Source organism: Gigantopelta aegis, chromosome 4 (assembly GCF_016097555.1).
Source record: "Gigantopelta aegis isolate Gae_Host chromosome 4, Gae_host_genome, whole genome shotgun sequence".
Classification (NCBI taxonomy): Eukaryota; Metazoa; Mollusca; class Gastropoda; order Neomphalida; family Peltospiridae; genus Gigantopelta; species Gigantopelta aegis.
The window spans coordinates 37608804-37631433 of record NC_054702.1 but is presented as its reverse complement, the minus strand read 5'-3'; the positions used below and the strand labels follow the sequence as shown (position 1 = coordinate 37631433).

The 22630-nt window shown below is 35.5% G+C and overlaps 1 protein-coding gene across 1 annotated transcript in view; it reads right to left on the bottom strand.

Moving 5' to 3' along the window:
* The window catches only part of LOC121370501, a 46500-nt gene that overhangs the window by 6693 nt on the left and 17177 nt on the right, over positions 1-22630 (bottom strand). The window contains exons 5-13 of the mRNA XM_041495779.1: positions 20071-20262; positions 16790-17005; positions 15671-15822; positions 8566-8775; positions 7392-7476; positions 6252-6358; positions 4383-4519; positions 3419-3760; positions 2077-2200 (exon numbers count right to left, since the gene is read on the bottom strand). Of these exons, the coding sequence (XP_041351713.1) occupies positions 2077-2200; positions 3419-3760; positions 4383-4519; positions 6252-6358; positions 7392-7476; positions 8566-8775; positions 15671-15822; positions 16790-17005; positions 20071-20262 (1565 nt within the window). The remainder of the gene's footprint in view (positions 1-2076; positions 2201-3418; positions 3761-4382; positions 4520-6251; positions 6359-7391; positions 7477-8565; positions 8776-15670; positions 15823-16789; positions 17006-20070; positions 20263-22630) is intronic.

Below are 22630 nucleotides of genomic sequence, written 5' to 3'. Positions count from 1 at the left end.
TACAGGGCTCGAACTTAATGATGGCACCGACAGCAATTGTCATCGTTGAGATATAAATTGCCATAGGTAAAGAGCATCACGGTAAAGCTCCAAAACAATGGCAAAATGTATATACCTGGTGTACATTATCTACCAATATTTAACATTTGCACATTTGAAATATGACTACATACAGCAAAATAACATTCAATCAATGGTTTAAATTGTAGAAATTGACTTAAAATAGAGAAAGATGAAAACATTCGGTTAAAAACATGACCTCACACAGGGCTGCAACAAGGCCAAATCATTATTTTTTTATGACATGACCTCTGTTGTTAGATATTTTTGACATTATTATATTTGATTTGCAAAACCTGGATTTTGTGTCCAAATGAAGTGATAGTAACATAGTCCATTCAGAACAACTGTAAATAATTTTGAGTGCATAAGTTGTTTTAATTAAGAACCAGTTCATTGAAAAAGTTATATTTTACAACCTATTCACTGGTATGAACATATTGTCTATGTATATTAACATCAAGTGTTGTTAGAGATATGAAGAAAAAACCCACTTAATTTTGTTTGTTCACTGTGCATATTTCAGAAACATATTTCATCATGTAGTGGCTTTAAAAATTGAAAATGATGAGCCATGCTGGTATGAAAAGGTTATTTATCCAAACACAATTAAAAACTAACACACCTTCATGTTTACTGAATGATGTTACACATTTGTTTATTCGAATGGTTTCGTTTTACATCCATGTTGTTGATTTTTTCAATTAACTGATTAGAAATAGAATATATTTTAGTTCATGTACTGTAACAAAAAAAGATAGAATATTCTTTCTGTAAATATTGCATTCATGTTTTTGTTTTTAGCCGAACGCAGATGGGGATGTCAATGGTAAATGTTTTCGTACATATGAAACTATTTGTTAAAAATACAATTTGGGCTGCTACAAACATTAGGTTATTAAGACACTGACATGTTAAACACGAACATCCACGGGAATAACCTATGGTGTCCAAACAGATAATAAGTATTATAACAGTCATGTATCTCAAGGTCGCAATGACACACTAAATTAAAAATCTATAATTATAATAGGCCATTAAAAGTAGTTTGTAAATTATGCTTTCTTTGGCATAAATATTCCACGATTGCAGAGTTGTAAACGTTAAAATGAAAAAATATCACCTCATTAAAAATGTGATATCACAGGTTATTTCACTGGACCATTCATATACTTTTAGTTAAAGTTTAGTTTGTTTTGTTTAACAACACCACTAGAGCACATTGATTTATTAATCATTGGCTATTGAATGTCAATCATTTAGTAATTTTGACATGTAGTCTTAGAGAGGAAACTCGCCACATTTTTCCATTAGCAGCGAGGGATCTTTTATATGCACCATCCCACAGACATGATATCACATACCATGGCCTTTGATATATCAGTCGTGGTGCACTGTCTGGAACGAGAAATAGCCCAATGGGCCCACCGACAAGGATCGATCCCAGACGTACCGCACATCAAGCGAGTGCTTTACCACTGGGCTACATCCCGCCCTCTGTTAGTAGGAAACATACTAGACTGGCAGAAAACTTGGGACAGTATCTGTAAGACTTACACTACCCTCCATGCCAGCCGATGGTTCATCAAGGCATGACCTCGTGACATGGTGTACTCGCCATCCAGGGCCAGCTGGGCTACACCCCGCCCTCTGTTAGTAGGAAACACACTAGACTGGCAGAAAACTTGGGACGGTATCTGTAAGACTTACACTGCCCTCCATGCCAGCCGATGGTTCATCAAGGCATGACCTCGTGACATGGTGTACTCGCCATCCAGGGCCAGCTGGGCTACACCCCGCCCTCTGTTAGTAGGAAACATACTAGACTGGCAGAAAACTTGGGACGGTATCTGTAAGACTTACACTACCCTCCATGCCAGCCGATGGTTCATCAAGGCATGACCTCGTGACATGGTGTACTCGCCATCCAGGGCCAGCTGGGCTACACCCCGCCCTCTGTTAGTAGGAAACATACTAGACTGGCAGAAAACTTGGGATGGTATCTGTAAGACTTACACTGCCCTCCATGCCAGCCGATGGTTCATCAAGGCATGACCTCGTGACATGGTGTACTCGCCATCCAGGGCCAGCTGGGCTGAATGCTGAGCCGTGTGGAGCCCAAGAACATCAAGGTTTACATCTAACAAAAAACAAAAACAAAAACATTTAATATAAAATATTATTATTCGCACGGTTCAACGTAACCGAGTTAATAAAAATCATACAAGGCACACGTTTGATAACAAGTGTAATGACGTAATTTTGGGAAGATGACACATTGCTTCCCACGTCCTAGCTCAGACTGTGTATGTGAAATATGACATCATTTTGTCGTCTCCTTCTAGTTGTGGTTGAAACATTTTGAGACAGCCCTTGTTATACATTTAAAAAAATAACAATAATATTATGGATAATAAAGAAATTATTGCTTGTGTGCGTGTCATACCGATTTTACTAAACTCATGTCAAGATTTATGTATTACCCTTGGTCTCGCTCAGGCAATACAAAAATCCTGACATGAGTTTCGTAAAATAGTACGACATACAAGCTTGTATTATAATAATCGCTATTTTTAAATGTCTCGCTTATCATAAACTTATTCAATGTCACTTACAGTTGTTTATTACACATATGGTCTACAATAAAAATTTATATAAATATCATATTTCCCCACACTATCTTTATGGCATGAGACATACTAATACATTGAAAACTGATATAGCACAGTTCTGGTGTAACTATAGTTGCTATAGTAGCTCCAAGCTTGCGACAGTTGCATCTCTGATATTGCCATCATTCGGCATCACTGTGATTGATATCGCTGAATGTTATCAACATCGATTATGAAGGGATTTCAATCATATTTAACGTTTGCTACAAATCCAATATTTGTACATAATAAATAAATTGTAACATTCGCAAGAGTACCATACGAAATTTATGAAACTCATTTGGAAATTTATTTATACCCCTCACTAATACTAATACCAATACCTAAACTCCTTTCATAAATTTCTTATGTCACATCCACTCATGCATAGATGCTCATCCCAATGCACATTTAAAAAATAAAAAATAAAATTTTAAATCAATAATTAAAAAATCATTTATACTTTGTATGTTGTATATTCTGTGGAAAAATATATATATATACTTTTTTTTAAAATGAATATTGTCAGAAAAAACCCGCTACATAACCGTGCAGGTTGACTGAATACAGTCAAACTTTGACCTCACGCTGATGGGGGAGTCAATATAATTTAAGCTGTCATTCCTAACATCACACAAAATAAACATGAACAGCAGTGGAAGTCAGCAGAATGATTTATTTAATAAATAACGAATCTGCCGTCTTACTTTGTTCAGCCACATTCCGGTCCTGTGTGACGGGCTTTAGTTGTGTTAGCACTCTCAACGCCTTTGTTCCGTCCGTGTCCGTGTAACAGACTTGCAGCTGAAATGGCAGTTCACTGGGAGTCCTGCTTTCTGGCGATCTTTCCCGTTGTTCAGCTGAATTATGATCTGATGTCGTCTGGGCTGTCCCAGCACCCTCTGTAGAGGAACCTTCCATAGCAGAAACCTCCGCACTGGAACTCCCAGCTGTTGGATTTTCAGTATTTTCTGGTTCTGCATCGGTTGCTGTAGAATCAGTCTTAGTCTGTGCACTTTTATCGGTCCCCATTTCTTCAGGAATTGGTGCTGCAATAAAAATAAAAAAAATTCTGACACAAAAGTAATTTTGACATAAAACTCAAAGACCCATAACAACAGACAGGTTTTTAATTAATACCTAGATCATAAGAAATAAAACAAAGATTTAGAGAATACTCAATGAGCTACGAGGCAATACCATTTATCTTACACAAGTGAATTGGTGTTGTTCTTCTCAAGCCTTTGTCGATGTAAGAACAACTTCAATTCACGAGTGCAAGATAAACAGTATTGCCAAGTAGCGAGTTGGGTACCGGAATTATATTACCCATTATAAATATTTATAATTTGATGGAAGATTTTTGAGTTGAGAATAAGCGACAGTGTTGCATCATAGCTGTGACGTACGTATCACTGATGACATAAGTTAGTTGTTGACATGACTGACAGCATGGAAACTAGTCTTACACTAAACTGATCAGCTATAACAAACAGTTAGGAACCACTGATTATGACGTCAAAACGTATCTAGGGGCAAAAATGGGTTTTTTCTTTCCCTAGGGTTTTTTCCCCACTTTTCTCTGCCCATATGGGTAATAATTACAAATCTGCATAGACCATTAATGATCTCAGTTTTATGATACTTGATGTCAGAGTTTAAGCAACTTGCATTGTGAGGGTTTTTTCTTGCCATCTGGTCGTTTCATGGCATATTCAAACGTGATCTCAGTGTCTGTTGTGCAGTTTCCAACTTCTCGAATCACTTTGCTCTCCCTAGTTTCTGGATTCTTCTTGTTGATGAAATATCTAGTTAAAAAAAAAAAAAAAGACATCTTGAAAGTATCCTCCAACACAACAACACAGCAAATGCTATAATGCTGTGTTCATTAGGTGCCCATGAATATCGTGAATTCACAAGTTTCAAACTGTGAACACGACTTTACCAAGTGGAGAGCATTCAGGCGATTTATTGGCAATCTGCACTGTCATTCCAATCTCACACCCAAACTCATAATTGCATGAATTAGTTGTGTTTGTTCCAGCATTTTTTTCCATGAGTTGTGAAGATTGAGACAGAAAATCCTACCCTAGTTCATAAGTTGTGTTCACAGGTTATTTCGCCAAACGAATGCTCTTCACAACTTATGGGCCTGTGCTTATAAGACTTTAACATAATGCTATTTGAATGGCATTGCCATGACATTAAAGTCTGGACTTTATTAAAGTCTAGACTTTAAGGTTTATAAGCACGGGGCCTGAAGTGGGAAATACGATATTCACGACTTCTAATGAACGCAGGCATAACTTCAAGACCAAAACATAATAGACTTGTGGAAACATGTTCTTGGGCACCAAATAAAATAGTCTCAAACAATTTGTAAAGTCTGTAAATGATTGAAATTAGTGACTTGTGTGGCACGAATGTAGGACAATTGCTCACCGGACAATACCTCACCGGACAATTGCTCACCGGACAATTGCTCACCAATAAGTTTCAGCCCGTGAAAATGGACACTAAATTTAGTTAATCTACAAAACTGTAACACATTTGAATAAAGTTACAACAGAGTGAAATGTGTCTGTGAAGTTGAAATACCCTTAAAAAATAGGACTATATATCGTTTCCATAACCTTTACTTTTCAGAGGTATGTACATTTTTTAAAATATGAAAAATGCATTTTGTGGTATTTAGATGAAATAAAAATGGTTAAAGCCTCAGAAACAAGGTCCTGTGACCTTAAATAGATTAGAATTTATATGAAACTGAAACGTTAAAGTCTCAGAAACTAGGTCCTGTGACTTTAAATATAGAGTTGAATTTTTACGAAAAACACAAAGGTTAAAGCCACAAAACTAGGTCCTGTGACCTTAAATAGAGTAAAATTTATATGAAACAAAAAGCGTTAAAGCCTCAGAAATTAGGTCCTAAAACTTTAAATAAGAGTAGAATATTGCTTAAACATTCCACCAAGTAATATACAGCTTAAAACATTTGACTCTGAACTACACACAGCTTCAACATTTCATGCAGAACAGCGAACAGCTTAAACATTTGGCAGTGTGCAAAGCACCATTTTATAATACTTCAACATTTCAGATAGAACAGCAAACAGCTTAAACATTTGACAATGTTTAAAGGCTATTCTGATATACTTGTAATGTCCTGTTGAAATTAGTAACAGGTGGGGGGTTTTCTTTAATGTTTTTTCAATTATCTACAGAAAGTCACTATTTACAAAAATAACTGTTTTAACACTTACAACTACATAACTAAGATAACAGAATTTAACACTTACAGCTATAAACTACAGGAAACATTTCATTCAGTATCAAGTCCCCAATTCGCTATGCAAATTTCAGAAATCGCTACACAATTTCAAAACAGTAAATAGCAGTTGCTAATCAATTTTCAAATGACTAGAAATATCGCTAATCAAGATCTGGAACAATAAATATGTATTTAAAAAAAAAAATTAAAAAAAAAAAAATCTTGAAAACAAAATGCCCCATAACTAAGATAACAGTTTTAATACTTACAGCTGCTTGTGTAAAATGAAAGTGGCCACCACATTAGTGGCAACGATCTGCCCAGCTAGAATATTGCTGAACTCCTCAGTCAGCTTCATGGGATCAACAATGTTCACCTACAAAAAAAACAAGTTAAAAATATTATAGTGAAACCTCTCAAAACGGGACCCTCTGTTAACCGGAATTCCCACAAAACTGGACATTTTTCACGGTCCTTTTTTAAAAATTAGAAAAGAACTTAACCTTTCTAAACAGGATACCTCATAATAGTGGACATTTTAGGTGATACCTAGGGTGTCCGGTTTAGAGAGGTTTACTGTATTTACCTTAGAGCTGCTATCACAAACATATTTATGTTATATCTTTGTATATATATATGCATGGGAAAAAGCTCATGTGTATGTATTGCACACGGTAGATGTTTAACGGTAATGAAGGAAACATCTAATAATTTTCATGTCATTATTTTTTGTCATTTTTAAACATTGAGATGATGTGCTCTGTAATTATGTTGATGTCATCACGTCTGTTAAATTTCAATCATTTACAAACTTTTGCAATTGGTTTAAGATAATTGAATTTGGTGCACAGGAACGTTTTTCCATGAGAATATATTCTGTTTTAGCCAATGGTTGATTACAATATGTAATATTCTAATCATTAAAAAAAAAAAGATTTGTTAGCCAAAAATATGTTTTGAAGTTAGGAATATCCCTTTAATCAAATATAATGATGGAGTAAAAGTGTTCAATAAATGTTTGAGAAAGTCACCAGCCTCACAGAAGCTTTGACTATAGTGTCCTATGTATTATAGTAATACAGTGATACCTCTCAAAACTGGACCCTCTGTAACCAGGAATTCCTCCAAAACCGGACATTTTTCATGGTCCTTTTTTAAAATTTAGAACAGAAAAAACCTCTTTAAACAGGACACCTCTTAGAACAGGACATTTTACTTGGTCCCAAGGATGTCCGGTTTAGAGAGGTTTCACTATACAATGATATTTTCCATTAGCCCAGACCACAAATTCACTAGCTCGGACTGAGGGTTAATGCATTTGTCAAACTCATGAATTTAAACTAAGATGTCGGGTCATGCTATGACCTATGTTGAGATGTTGTGAAGCAAAGTTTGTAACACCACTATACCTGTCCTCCAGTTTTCTCAGCCAGTTTTCCCAGGTGAAACAGTTTGCAATTGGTTCCTTTTATTGTTATCACAGACATACATATGCTGAAACAGTAAACAGTTGATAAGAAATATTTCAAAATGAAAGATATATAAAAATACTAAAATAAAACATAACAAATATAGGTAGCTAAGTATTCAAGAAAATAATCATGTAAGTTTGTTGGAGATGGGGAAACCCCTATAAATACTAAAATAAAACATAACAAATATAGGTAATTAAGTATTCAAGAAAACAATCAAACATGTAAGTTTGTTGGAGATGGGGGAAAGCATAACCCTCGAGAAACAACTGTCACCTACAGCTGCTGATAAGATTCTTTTTAAAGGTTATTATTATAATAAAATTATTAAATATGAGGTATACGTTTGAAAACTATTTCACTGTATACAGTGAGACCTCGACAATCCAGACTCCAGTAGTCCGGAAACCTCACACCTTATGGACAGCCAAAATAAAACCAAACTCTACAGTCTACAAATGTGTGCACTAATCCGGATATTCAGCTTTCGGAACTAGATGGCCATTATCCCAAACAAAGTGTAAAAAAAAAATACAGACAACTGATCATACATAAATTTCTTACAACAGATCATTTAATTGGATAAGAGGTAACTGGATATAAGTATGAATGAAATGGTGAACACAGAAAGAAAACTCAGGGTTTGTTTTTGGGGGGTTTTTTTTAATTGATTGAGGGATATGGATCTTGTGACCCATCGCACCTCAGTTGAGTGCTCTACCACTGAGCTACCTCCCACCCCTGTATTTGAAATGAATTAATTTTACTGCATTCAGTACACGTCGTGAATATCGTCTTTCCCAATTCACAAGTTGTGAAGAGCATTCATTTGGCGTTCAATAACCCATGAACACAACTTGTGAACTGGGGGGAGGATTTTCTGTCTCCATATTCACAACTTGTGGGAAAAAATGGCAGAACAAACACAAATAATTTGTGCAATTACAAGTTTGTGTGTGCGAGATTGGAGTGACAGTGCAGATTGTCTATAAAAATCGCCTGAACGCCCTTCACTTGGTGAAAGCGTGTTCACAATCTGGAACTTGTGAATTCACGATATTCATGATCACCAAATGAACGCAGCATTTGTGTGGCATGCAAGAAGTCTCACCCTTTGCCAACAGCGAGATTTCCAACAGTCTCATAAAACGATTCTTGTTCTTCCTGTTGTTGCTCGGACTTAAACTCGTCCAATCTGCCAAGCCCCACATTCGCCAAGCCGTCAGTGCAGACGATAATCTTAGAGCCAGGATGTTTTGAGGCTATTTCTATGGCAACAATCAGCGATGGTCCCAGGGCTGTTCCACCTCCTTCTTCAAGACTGGAATCAATAAAAGTATCTTCATTATTCTGTTGCTACATTTTTGGTAAAAAGATAATGACATGATATTTTCTTATTGGAATATAGATCGAAATTAATATTGACCTGATGCACTTGTTTAGGCTGTCAGACCATTTTGGGCCATGACATTGTATACAGTTTTTGATCATTTATCTTTCTGACTACTGGATTAATTTTTGACAAAAATCATGTACAAGCTTATAACATTTACTCACATATTTTCATTTAAAAGCTTTTATAAATACATAAAATAATATTCATTTTCGTGTGTATTTTATATCAGTTAATTTGGTTTAAAATTATGCACACAATCAATAGAGTTGCACAATCTTTACATTACTACATATTTTGAGGGGTTTTTTTTTATCGAAATACAAATTATAGAAAAAACAGATAAGTTACTAAAAAAAAATTTCGGAGGAGGGGCTAGGGGAGGAAGCAAGTTTTCAAAAACCTAGTTCAGTTGTCTCCCTTTTAAACATATTCTTTTTTCTCCTGGCCCATGGGTAAATATTTAAGTACATTTATGTTACAGACTACTTTCAAAAATATGTTTCTGTGCTGTTCTTAACAACATATTATATGTGACCCGCTCTGTCAAAACCAGGCACTTGGTGATATTTTTCAAAATTGAGTTTTATATACCATTGGAAAGCTTATTGAATAAGCTTTCCAAAACTGCAAACTTTTCTGAACAATGTCAAGTATTAAGAAAATTATGGCGATTTGAAGATACTGATGTATGGAACTCGAAAACGGAGAAAACAGGCTTAAAGGTTGGACAAAGGGTAAGTTTAGATTCCATATCAAATTCCTTAGCAACCAGAGTTATTTTTTTACCATTTAGGTTTATTTTGCTTATACATGAACACAGCAACTCTACAAAGCAATTTTAATAAAAAAAATATTGTTTTATTCAGTCAGGATAAAAATCTTGAAATTCGCTTTAGTAGTTTGTCTCGAAATGTTTTTCGAAATCCTGGGTTTTGGTACGGGCTAAGTGCAACCCGATTACTTTGTCCTTGTTTACCTATTTCTGATGCCTGCTTAATTAAAATGGGTGGTGTTTTAACTACAAAATCATATTCAATAAAAAATATGTCAATTTAAACAATAATTTATTAGTATTAATGATCTGTGGGTAATACACAAAAAATAAAAAAATAAAAAAATAAAAAATAAAAAAATAAGAAAAAAGAAAAAACAACAACAAACACCTATTTGATAGCCAAGACACTAAAATGATTGAGATTTTCACACTGGAACATGAACAGTGGTGCTTCACACCCAGATGTATGTAATGCACAATAATCCAGATTGTCATTGTTTATGTGTGTGTAATAATTATTGCCAAAAAAAACAGCACTATTTTACAATGAATGTGTCTGTTGTAATGTTATTTTCCTGTACGACGGCCACGCCCAGTACCACGAGCAACTCGTCCTCGCTTGCTCGGTCTCTGTTTAGGAGCTGTCTCCATTGCCCTTTTCTCAGTTTGTTGATTAGTATGTATATCCTCTTCCGAATCAGACTCTGTGATGATTTCTGATGGCTTGGGGCACACGAGATCCTTTGTCTCATCTTTACAAAAGTCCCTGATCTCCTTGAACAAGTATGCCTTTCTCGCCAAGTCCATACGCTTGGGGTTGATGACATGCGGCATACCAACAGGAACTGCATCTGTCTTCTTGAGGGTGAATGCTCTCCAGTCGTCATCTGATTTCGGCTTATACTTTATCACCCCTGGTTCTTTTGCTGAGAAAAAGAAGTGTTGGTGAGACTTGATTCCTGGAAACCGTCTGAAAAAGTCTGCTAGAAAAAGGGTCCAGTCATACATCGGCACTAACACATTGCCTTCCTGATCACCAAACTAACTGGGTGTGATTTATTCCCTTTTCTGTGGACTTGTTGACTACATCCTGAAGTTCGGCCAAGGAGGAAACAAATGTTCGTTTAAAACAGTCGTTTGAATAGGCCAAAGCAGCCAAATCTGGCGCAAATTTTAGTGTGGCCTGCTAACATGAAATGCATGTGAATTGTAATATGAAGTCCCACAAGAGTACGCCAGCAAAGGTACCACATTTACACATTGTTTTTGTTTTGGCCACTGCAGTTGTCTGCATTGAGATCAAGGTGCATTTCACCAATTCCATAGTTGCCCAGGAAATGGTGTAGAAGGCTGATGACGGCATTTGCCCCCTTGCCACTAAAAACAGCTTCGTCAATCAAATAATTTATCTGACATGGTATTCCTTCTGCATGTATACCGAACACCTGGCATTTCCTAGGGGTCTTAAAGTATATTGGACCAGGTTGCTGAGGATCGGCAGGATAGTGCAACCTGTTGTGCATAATAAAATGAGTAGTTGAAGTGTATGTCCTTTGAGTTTGGTCTACATGGTTCCAACCTAGAAATCCCCGTGTGTTGCAGCTGTTTGTTTTGGCATCACTGCACTTGGCTTGGTAAAATGATCGTTCCATCATAGCAAGATGAAGGTGCTGTTCTTGTTTTCTCAATACCTCTGACTTGGACTGCTCATCTACATTCACCTGAAAGACATGAAATAATAAAAACACTTAGAATTATGCACATCTCAATAATCAGAGCTTCTAGATTATGGTAACCCCACTCCCAACGGTTAGTGATATTCAATGTTGGGCTAGTAAATAACTACTATTACCATGCCCGACGGCTAGTGAAAAAAAAAAGTCAAATGTGGTAAATATGAAATATCCTGCCCCCACCCAAACCCTGATGTTAGTGTTGTTAAGCTCTCTATACCCCCCTTTAGGTGACATCTGATTATTACTATTATTTAGTAAATTGTATTGACTTAAAAGTAAGTAAGGCTGTGAATTTTTAATTGCGGCTAGTACATTTTTAAAATCGTGATGATCCCATGGCTAGTGGATTTTATAAAAATTCTAGAAGCCCTGATAATGTTGTAGCAGTTATAAATTTTTTTTTATATTTTCCAATCCAACTGGCAGACTGCATTGCATTATTTATTTTAAAATTAAAAACCCCAGTTGCGCTATAAAAAGGTGGTGTTATGACAGGACGTCATAATGCATTTGGAGTGCATTGAGATACATCCGATTGCTAAACTGTGGACTGGCGCATTAATGAGGTATGTTGTCCATTATGCCAATATTCACTCTAATTATCCTACTAATAATGGTCATATAAAAATATTGTGTACATTTTCTATTACTCACACACATTTCACAATCAAGTTATTGTTCTTTTGGCATGTCCAACAAAGATCAGATGCAGGCCTGGCTATCACAACGTAGGGAGTGAGGCGTGCCCAGAGTTTTCTGAATGTGGAACATCCAACGACTCGTTGATCTGGTGTTGCAGCAGCACGGTAGAGGCGCCACACCTCTGTTTTGTTAAAATTGCTTGGGATCACTTTTATGTCATCCCTCTTGAATCCTGGGATACGTCCTGGAAGGAGTATGGCATGATCTGCAGCGAAGTTTAATATATACCTGGTCACGTTTCGAACATCATCCAACACCAGTGCATGTTTGCTATTGGACCGTCCACCTAAAAAAATTATAAAAGATAAAAAACAAAATTTAAAAAAAACAAATAATAAGAGGTATCACTATGACCAATGAGAGGCACATGCAAGAAGAAAAATAACTGATTATTAGGAAGTGGTGTTCCGATGATCGATTATAATCGAAAATTGATCGGTTGGGCTCTAGCAATGTGATGATCGATTTTAAAATTGATAATCGATAGTCGCAGAAATTGTTAACCGCAGTAAATATTTCCTTTGCTCGTCAGAATTTGTATTAATCAAATCCAGTATCTGTGGTCTATTATTGTGTACGTTTCTTGATTTCTAACCTTTTGAGGCTTATGCCGCGATTTACCAGTAAAAATGTGTGTTCATTGACATTTATTTATTTTCGCATTTGCCATAAAGAATAAAACAAACACTGAGATTTGTTTTGATTTGTTTTTTTAAATAAAATAAAATACTTTTATGTTACATTAAAACACAATTCATCATTCATTTCACAATTGGGACCAAGAAACTATAAATTATTACTAGGCCTATCTAAGTACGAAACAAAAACTGATTGTATAATTGAAAGTCGATCGATTAGTGATGATCGATGATGAAATTGCAACCGATTCCCAACCCTATTATGAGGTATTCTCTCATACTCACTCTAAATAAACCTGAAAGAAAATAATATTAGCATGTAAACATTTACGCCAATACCTTTGTTTTTCAAGCATGCTTAAAACTATAAAAGAATAAATTTATATTTTTACTAACCTGATTTCTTTACTCTTGGAACCAAGCCGTTTTCCTCATAGTGACGCTTGATTTTTGTTAATGTGTCCCTTGATGTTTCCATTAGATATATCCATGTGTCTCGACATATCCGTTTGTGACCCATGAAGAACCAGCGAATTCTGGTAAGCGCCCTTTCCGTCTGAGTTTTCTTCTTTGATCGGTCGGTCATCTTTGAATCGTTTGATTGCCATGCTTACCATTCCAAGCAATAATAGATCTTTCTCGAAGGGTGTCATTTCTTGAATATTCATCCTACAAAAAAAAAAAAGAAAAAAAAAAGAACTCATTGGAGCCAGCAAAGAATTCTGCATCAATTATGGTACATTATTATTTCAAGGTCCGACCTGGCCGCCTTATTTTATTGTAAAGTAAAATCCAGCCAATATAAATATTTATATCACTAAAAACATTTTCTTTTATTTTTATTATTATTATTATTATTTTTTTTTTTTTTTTGCAAACAGCAGAACTCAAATTCATGCATAATAAATTAATCTGAAAACAGATTTCTTGTAGCCAACCCCTGGAGGTTTTTTTTTAGCCATTCTGCTCCAGCGACTTGGGAAGCTCAGGTCCCGGTAAAAGTGACATTAAATAATGCACAGATTATGTGTACACCTACCTTATTTCATCTTGCTCAGGCTGACTAAACTGTCCAATGCACCGTTTTCCTTCCCAGAGTTCACAGTGGCAATGATTTTTCTGATCTTCTATTGTCACAAACTCTATGTTATTTTCAGCAATCGTTGCAGCTTCATTTTCCCCTTGTTCAACATCATCCATCTCAACGCCATTATATTCTTCATCGCTGCTACCATGGTCATTTCCTGGAACTGTAGGCCTATCATGTACAGGAACCTCATCAGTTGCAGGAAACTCATCATTGCTGATAGAGTCATCATCGGAATCAGAATCCAGTTCACTCTGTTCACTTTTTGCTTCTGAAAAGAAGTACAAAAAAAATTGTCATAAAGTTTTGAAATATAAAATAACATAACATTTTTAGGGGGCCTATCATCCCTGATCTCTAGCCGAGAAAAAACACCCCCCTTCCCTCTATTGTTTTGGTGCGAGGATGAGGTGCACATTATCATAGGGCAGGGAGTGCGCGCACACACCCCTCCCCCCGGCCTAGATAGTGCATGCAGTTCAAAAAATGCTTAGCCATGCTAGGCCTAGTACATGTGTGGACTGTGTTCGTCAACTGTGCATAAAATTATTGTGAACTGGAATGACTGCCAATTAAGGTGTAAAATGGTTTGCATTTGTCTGTATTTTCTTTTTTAGTTTAAATAAAAATAATAATAATAAAACCCAAAAAACGTTTAAAATGCGGAAAAGGTGTTATAAGACTGGTTTTAACATTCTTAGTATGAATAAGGCTGACCTACTTCCCGTTTAGGCAAGACTTCCTAACGTTCCAGCATTCAGTTCATTCAGGTTTAGGGTTAAGCCTAGTGATAGTATTAGCATGCATGCTGGAACGTTCGGAAGTCTTTCCGTACCCTTAACAATAAATAATTTTGATACTTTGATTAAACATTGAAAAAGGAATTGAACTTTAATGCATTAAAAACACCCACAACATGACAACTTCCTAAGCATACATGAGCAAAATACAAGTGCGCCGAATCACCGGACGCGCCGATACACCGGACACGGTTGTATAATAATAATAAAAAAATATTGCTTACCAGTGAAGTAATCTTGGATGAGGTCAAGAATTCCTTCGTCTTCAAGCCCCAATAACCGAACAGAATTTAGCATCCGTGCTATGTGACCGCTATCTTTATCTTGCGAAGACATTTCTTGTCTAAATTATACCAATCGAATAGTGTTCAAACATAGCGAAAAAAGAATTACCGCGAAAAATCTGGTTTTGTGTGTGGAAAAACTGCCTGAAGTTTTTGTTCATCATAGCGGAAGCGGTTGAAGCTGCTGCAGTGCGCATGCACGATATAATGTGATAAAATATAGACCAATCAGAGACCTCGAAACAGGTCAGGGTAGCAACAATATCTGATTGTTTACGTTCCATAAGGTTTAAAATATCCCTTTTCATTGGCTGCATGTAATTTATTCTGACGTATAACAGCCATTATTAGAAAGTACAGATCACGTGGGATCCTCTGGTATGTAGCTTGTAGTGGTCACTCTTCGGGAAATAAAGCAAAACAAGCATGGAAGTCGTTCGAGTTTTGTCTAAAACAATGGATGATTAACACAATTCATTTTAAACACCTCATCAAAACATGCATTAAACAGCACTTATCTATTAGATTTATGCCCTAATTATTTTAGAGCTATTAGAAAATTGCACTTAGAAGGCATTTTGATAATAAACCGATTTTTCTTGGGATGACCCATTTTTCACTTATTAAGCTATAGCTTGAATGTTAGCTCAGCGACAAGCGCCTGGTTTCGACGGAGCGGGTCACATATGCTAAAACAGAAAGACTGACTACTTTTTACTAAAGATACAATAAACTGTTTTGGAGGTTTTCTGCTTACTAAATTATAAAAGATAAAATTAAAAATTGCATGTAACTAACTTGAAGAGTTTGTCTCCCAAAGATTTCCTAGTTTCCTTTATAGACTTTGGCATCTCAACAGTTTCTGCCACCTTAGACAAAGCCTCTTGGTTGGCAAGTTTGTCCCCTGCTATAGCTGTTGGCGTGGCTGTCCCGTCACCTATCACAGTCACCTTTGAAAAAAAAACAAATTAATGGATGGATGGATGGATGGATGGAGGGAGGGAGGGAGGGAGGGAGGGATGGATGGATGGATGGAGGGATGGATGGATGGATGGAGGGAGGGAGGGAGGGAGGGAGGGAGGGAGGGATGGTACCTCATAAATGTGATGAATGTGAATCATCAGTGTGGATACTAAATATAAGTATCTCTTTCTAAATGTGACGAATACAACTCATCAGTGAGTTACTAAATATAAGTACCTCATTACTAAATGTGATTAATGCGACTCATCAGTGCATTACTAAATAAAAGTACTTCTTTCTAAATGTGATGAATGTGACTCGTCGGTACGGCTACTAAATATAAATATCTTGTTATTAAATGAATGAATGAATTAATCAATTATGTGTGGTTACTAAAGATACTAAATATAAGTACCTCATTATTGAATTTGACAAGTGACACTCGTCGGTGTGGATACTAAATATAAGTACTACTTTCTAAATGTGATGAATGCGACTAAATAAAAGTACATCATTGTCGAACGTGATGAGTGCGACTTGCCAATGTGGTTACTAAATAGAAGTACCTCGTGACTAAATGTGATCAATGTGATTTGTCAGTGCATTCCTAAATAAAAGTACCTCCTTACTAAATGTGATGAATGTCACTTGTCGTTATGGATACCAAATATAAGTACCTCATTACTAAATGTGATGAATGTCACTTGTCATTATGGATACCAAATATAAGTACCTCCTTACTAAATGTGATGAATGTCACTTGTCGTTATGGATACCAAATATAAGTACCTCATTACTAAATGTGATGAATGCAACTTGCCTGTGCGGTTACTAAACATAAGTACCTCATTACTAAATGTGATGAATACAACTGGTCAGTGTGTTACAAAATATAAGTACCTCTTTATAAATGTGATGAATACGATTTGTCAGTATGTTACTAAATAAAAGTACCTCGTTATCAAACGTGATGAGTGCGACTCGTCTGTGCGGATGTTCGCGACTCATCTCCTCCAGCTGGTGGTCGACAGCCGCCTGCACGGCCTGCAGTCGCGACACGTATGTTGTGTTTCGGTGCTGGCGCGGCAGGTACTGGTCTGAGTGGTCGTCGTTGAAACTCCGCAGTCTCTCCAGACGAGAACTCCCGCGAAGTTTCACCTTGCCTGGAACCTGGAACCACGTATTAATAGAATCAATCAAGGAGGCTTTCTGCCAGAAAATAATTTGAGGGTACGTAATAATAAGAAAACAGACCATAAGTGCTTCTACTAGGTGGTTATGGATTTGAATGTTTTTTCGAAACTGGACACTGCATCTCGTGTGCCGTGACAAAATATAAACAGCAGTTGTCTTACTATCATCTGTATAAAAATTACAATAATATATATATTAACTTCCTAGATTTTAGGGTACATAATTTTACCCTCCCTGGCAGAAACATTTTTTTTTTTTTTTGTCCCATGGGTTGGAATTGCTTCATCTATACCTCACAATGGTGATCGATTCTTTTTCTTACCCACTTACATGTAATTACAACAACACATTAGTAAACTAAATCTAAAGTCTAAAGTTTGTATATTCTTGACCCATTCTTAAACACTTCATCTACAAACATATTTAATCATATGTGCAAAAATATAGTCCTAATTATGGAACAACATAAAAGCGTAACAACCTGACCATAAATGTAAATTTGGAAATAATAAAATAGTTTTAAAACAATGGTTCAATGTGGAATAATTAAATTCCCGTTACATTCATTAAAATATAACGTCCTCCCATTGGTCCAGCTGTAGTAAGGTGAGTTTGTTCAATTCTTGATGAATGTAGACATTACGTCATCAGGGAACATCATACCATATGCCGTCATTTTATATTGGTAATTTGTCTTACTGAGCATTATTGTTTTAACCAAAAAAAAAAATCCAAAAAAAATGTGAACTTTTAATGTTATTATTAGTAAGTATGTTTCAAATTTAATTATAAATATTATCTGTTATTTCTTTTACGTTCATCTGGGTATGAACAAAAACAAATCATCCGCAAACTTATGTGAGAACGGCTTCGCCGATTTACATAATTTGCAGATGATCTTTTTTGTTCATACCCCAATGAACATAAAATAACAGACAATCCTTAAATGACAATTTGGCAAATAAATAATTTCATAGAATTCTAAAAACAAAATGAGTTATGACATTCTTCTTCTTCTTCGTTCAAAGAGTTATGACATGAGGCGTGCGTAAAAATCAGGGTCAAACAACAGTTTCTGGCACGAGTCCTTTTGTAGATGGTTTTTCTGACACGATTCTCAAGAAAATCAATTGATGGAGCAAGCTTTAGTGAGGTCAAAGGATTGATTTTTTTCAGACGAGTAGCTTCTTTTCTTTTCTTTTGTTGACCCTCTTCTTTGTACTTCTCCGATGCCATATTTTGCAAGGATCTCAGCGCCCTCAATAGTTTAAGAAGTAGCAGACTACAACAGTGATGATAGCAGGGGGCAAAGCGGGGAGTCTGGGGGCCCTCCCCAAGAAACATTTGAACTATTTTGGCACCTTGTTTGGATCCCTTTTGTAGGAGACTTTATTAAAGAAGAGAAAGCACTTTTTTTTTACCATCAACGAAAAGTAGGCGGCGGCAAAAGCTGTTTCAGGCGGCGATTTGCCGCCGGAGACCGGGTACTTTTGAGGGCTCTGGGATCTTTTTGCACTAAGATTCAGTCGACTACCATATACATATCGTGCTAAATATTCCATACAAAGTTGAATTCCATAAATTCAATGGAAATGGCAGTCACCATCTTTATCACTCAACATAGAAGTAGCTATAAATATATATGACAGTCGTGTGTATAGCCTCGGTTAATGAGGGTTAGCTATATACATGGTGGTTGTATTTTAAATTCCATAAATTCAATGGAAATGGCAGTCACCATCTTTATCACTCAACATAGAAGTAGCTACAAATATATATGACAGTCGTGTGTATAGCCTCGGCTAATGAGGGTTAGCTATATACATTGTGGTCGTATTTTGAATTCCATAAATTCAGTGGAAATGGCAGTCACCACCTTTATTACTTAAGACAGAAGTAGCTATAAATATATACACTGCAGTCGTTATACACAGCAGTCGTGTATATAGCTTCGGCTAATGAGAGTTAGCTGTATTCTTGAAGGAGTAGCCCAGTGTAAGACCACCACACCCCATGTAAAAGTTCCCGTTCTAATCACCGGTTACATCTATAGATAATACTAGTACATGATCGCTCGTTAGATATCATACTGTTTATCGTCCAATAACTTGTTTAAAAACATATCCAACGAGCGAAAGATAAAACGGTATCTAACGGACACAAATGTAGTATTATATATTTTTTTTACATATCTTCAGAAAAGAGTTTTAAAATAAATTTAAATGCCTTTTCCAACTAAAACCTATGTACAGCCCTTAAAGATAACTTGTGTATCACAGACAAGTCAACATAGAATGTAAGAAAGTGCCAAAAAGAGTGTGGGGTACATAGACACATACCAGGTATATATAAATACATGTAAAAAATATATAAAAACCATTGCTGCTGCTACAAAGTGGGTCAATTTCAGGTTAACTTGTATCTAGTGATCGATTTCTATCATGCTTTTCCATTGGATGGTATGGTGCTGGTGATATGGTCATCACCTAGGTGCAGCCAGTCGTATGTCTGTAAAATGTTATCGCACTGTTATGTGTTAACAAGTATTTTTTTATCAAAAATAACTAATAATGTTCTCACCAACAGGTGTGTAAGAAATAGAGATTATTATATGAGTTTGTATGTCGTACTGATTTTACTAAATGAGTGTCAGGATTATTGTATTATCCGAGTGAGAGTGAGGGTAATACATGAATCCTGACACAACTTTCGTAAAATCATTACGATTCACATGTGAGTGTAATAATTTCTTTATTATCCACATTATCCAAAATATTATTTTCATGAACAAAAAGCTAGGACCATGTCAAAACATTTAAAAAAGAAACGAAAAAACGATGTTATTTCCCAAAATGACGTCATTTTGATAAGTGTTTACACTGGAGAAGCCGCATTAAGTTATGATGTCACTTCACAAAATTACATCATTCGTTGTGCACATGGAATCATTATCACACACTTGGGTCATGCTGTTTATATTTCTTTGAATATCTTGAACTACGTGGATAATAAAGTGCAATATAAAACTGTGAATTCAGTACCTCGGTTGTTACACACATGCTGCCCGAGATATCCACACAGAATACAACGAGAGACTCATCCCGCCCACTGGCTCCACTCGCGGCCGTGGCAAGCGCGGGCTCCAGAAGGTAAGTGACATCATCGTTCTTGGGAATTTCTTCATCTTCTATGTCCACCAAGTTTCTTTCTTCACAGAACTCACACTGCCAAGTCTAGTCGCATCAAACAAAGAACAAAAAAGAATGTATGACTAACTCTCAAGCTGCACACTGTTTATTCAGTGAAAAAAAAAGAAAAAAAAAACGTAGTTGTAACACCTGGTTAATTCGTAGAGAAGAAACCCATTGCCATCTCACAAATTATTCCCGATAGCTGAAAATGCATGCATACATGATTTCAATAGAATTTTATACATGTATTATGGATGGTGGGTATAAACAAAATTTGAATTTTGTAGAATATAATGTCTCCAGATTGATTTGGTGAAAGAAGAAATAATTGGTGAAGTAACATTTGAGATTAATCTAGATGGCAAACAAAAATAAAAGTTTTATTTTTACTTATAGTTTGGGAAACATGGAACTAAACATTCAAATTTAATGGAGCAAAATGCAAACACTGACACCTTTGTTGATGATGGAAAAAGGGATATCCATAATGTATAAACACAACAAAACTGGGATTTGAAAAAAACCTTGCATGTACACCTTTTGTACATTTGATCATTACACCCCTTCCACATGTACAAGCGTACATCAATTTCCCATGATGAAAAGTACATTGGATACAATTAGAAGCTAACATTGTATATCTTTAACACCAACAATTTTGAGACATTCAAGAAATAGGAGAAGTCAAGTTTATTTAAATGTGTTAAACAAACTTCACATATGACTGGGATTTAAAAGTCTATATCTATTTAAATGTGTTAAACAAACTTCACATTTGACAGGGATTTAAATGTCTATATTTATTTAAATGTGTTAAACAAATTTCACATCTGACAGGGATTTAAAAGTCTATATCTATTTAAATGTGTTAAACAAACTTCACATTTGACTGGGATTTAAGTCTATATCTATTTAAATGTGTTAAACAAACTTCCATTTTGACTGGGATTTAAAAGTCTATATCTATTTAAATGTGTTAAACAAACTTCACATTTGACAGGGATTTAAAAGTCTATATGTATTTAAATGTGTTAAACAAATTTCACATCTGACGGATTTAAAAGTCTATATCTATTTAAATGTGTTAAACAAACTTCACATTTGACTGGTATTGAAAAGTCTATATCTATTTAAATGTGTTAAACTAACTTCACATTTGATTGGTATTGAAAAGTCTATATCTATTTAAATGTGTTAAACTAACTTCACATTTGATTGGTATTGAAAAGTCTATATCTATTTAAATGTGTTAAACAAATTTCACATCTGACAGGGATTTAAAAGTCTACTTTTATTTAAAAGTTTTAAACAAACGACATTTGACAGGGATTTAAAAGTCTATCTCCTAGAGTACATAACTTGCTTTATTTTATAACACACTGACATATGGCTTTATTTTATAACACACTGAACCCTTTCCACTCTGTATATGTAGAGTTCAGGTGCAAAATGCGATATAAACCATTTTCTTTCTTTTTTTAGTTAAAGCCATTATTGTATGTCAGTAAGGGCTAATCATAGGCCCACTGATTTGCCGCAAAAGGTGATTGATCCTTATGAAATTGTATTGGGTAAATCCCAGTTTTTTTTTTTATCAAAACGCGATATATGCCAATTAAAAAAAATCACTTTTACTGAAAATGAAAAAATTAATATATCGCGTTTTGCACCTAAACTCTTCATATACTCTTTGTAGATAATTTCTTTCCACCTCCCTATCCAAACACCCACCCCACCCGCCTTCTACCCACTCCTGTGGGCATATGTACTTTATGGATGACCCCAAAACGGTATCTGTCACTCACGTTTTGACTTGGTCAGGGTCAGACAAAACAATTGCCTTCCCCAGCCTGATGTGATCTATCCTAAAACAATCCTCACTAGACAAACTTAAAAGTTAACTTTATAATAAAGTACAATTAAAACCAGATAAAAAAAATTGTTGGCCAAGTTGTAGTCAAATATCAGGATGCTTTCATTTCCAATAAAGACAATTTCAATTTTATTTTTAAAAATACTGAAAAACTGCATTAAAATTCTTTTTTGACTAAAAGGGAAAACGGATGAGAAGTTAACTTAATTCAAGTCAAGTTATTGCATATTACCAAACAATCGGGTATAAGCAAACTTTGATAAGAATTATATAATGTACACCATTAATACCAATTTGTATTTGTGTACAATGTACTAAAAACATTCAAATGACTTTACACATTTAAGGTGTCCTTGTTTTTGGATACGTTTGTTTTGTTTAACGACACCACTAGAGCACATTGATTTATTAATCATTGGTTATTGGATGTCAAACAATTGGTAATTCTGACTGTAGTCATCAGAGGAAATCCTACATTTTTTTCATTAATAGCAGGGGATCTTTTATATGTACTTTCTCACAGACAGGAAAACACTT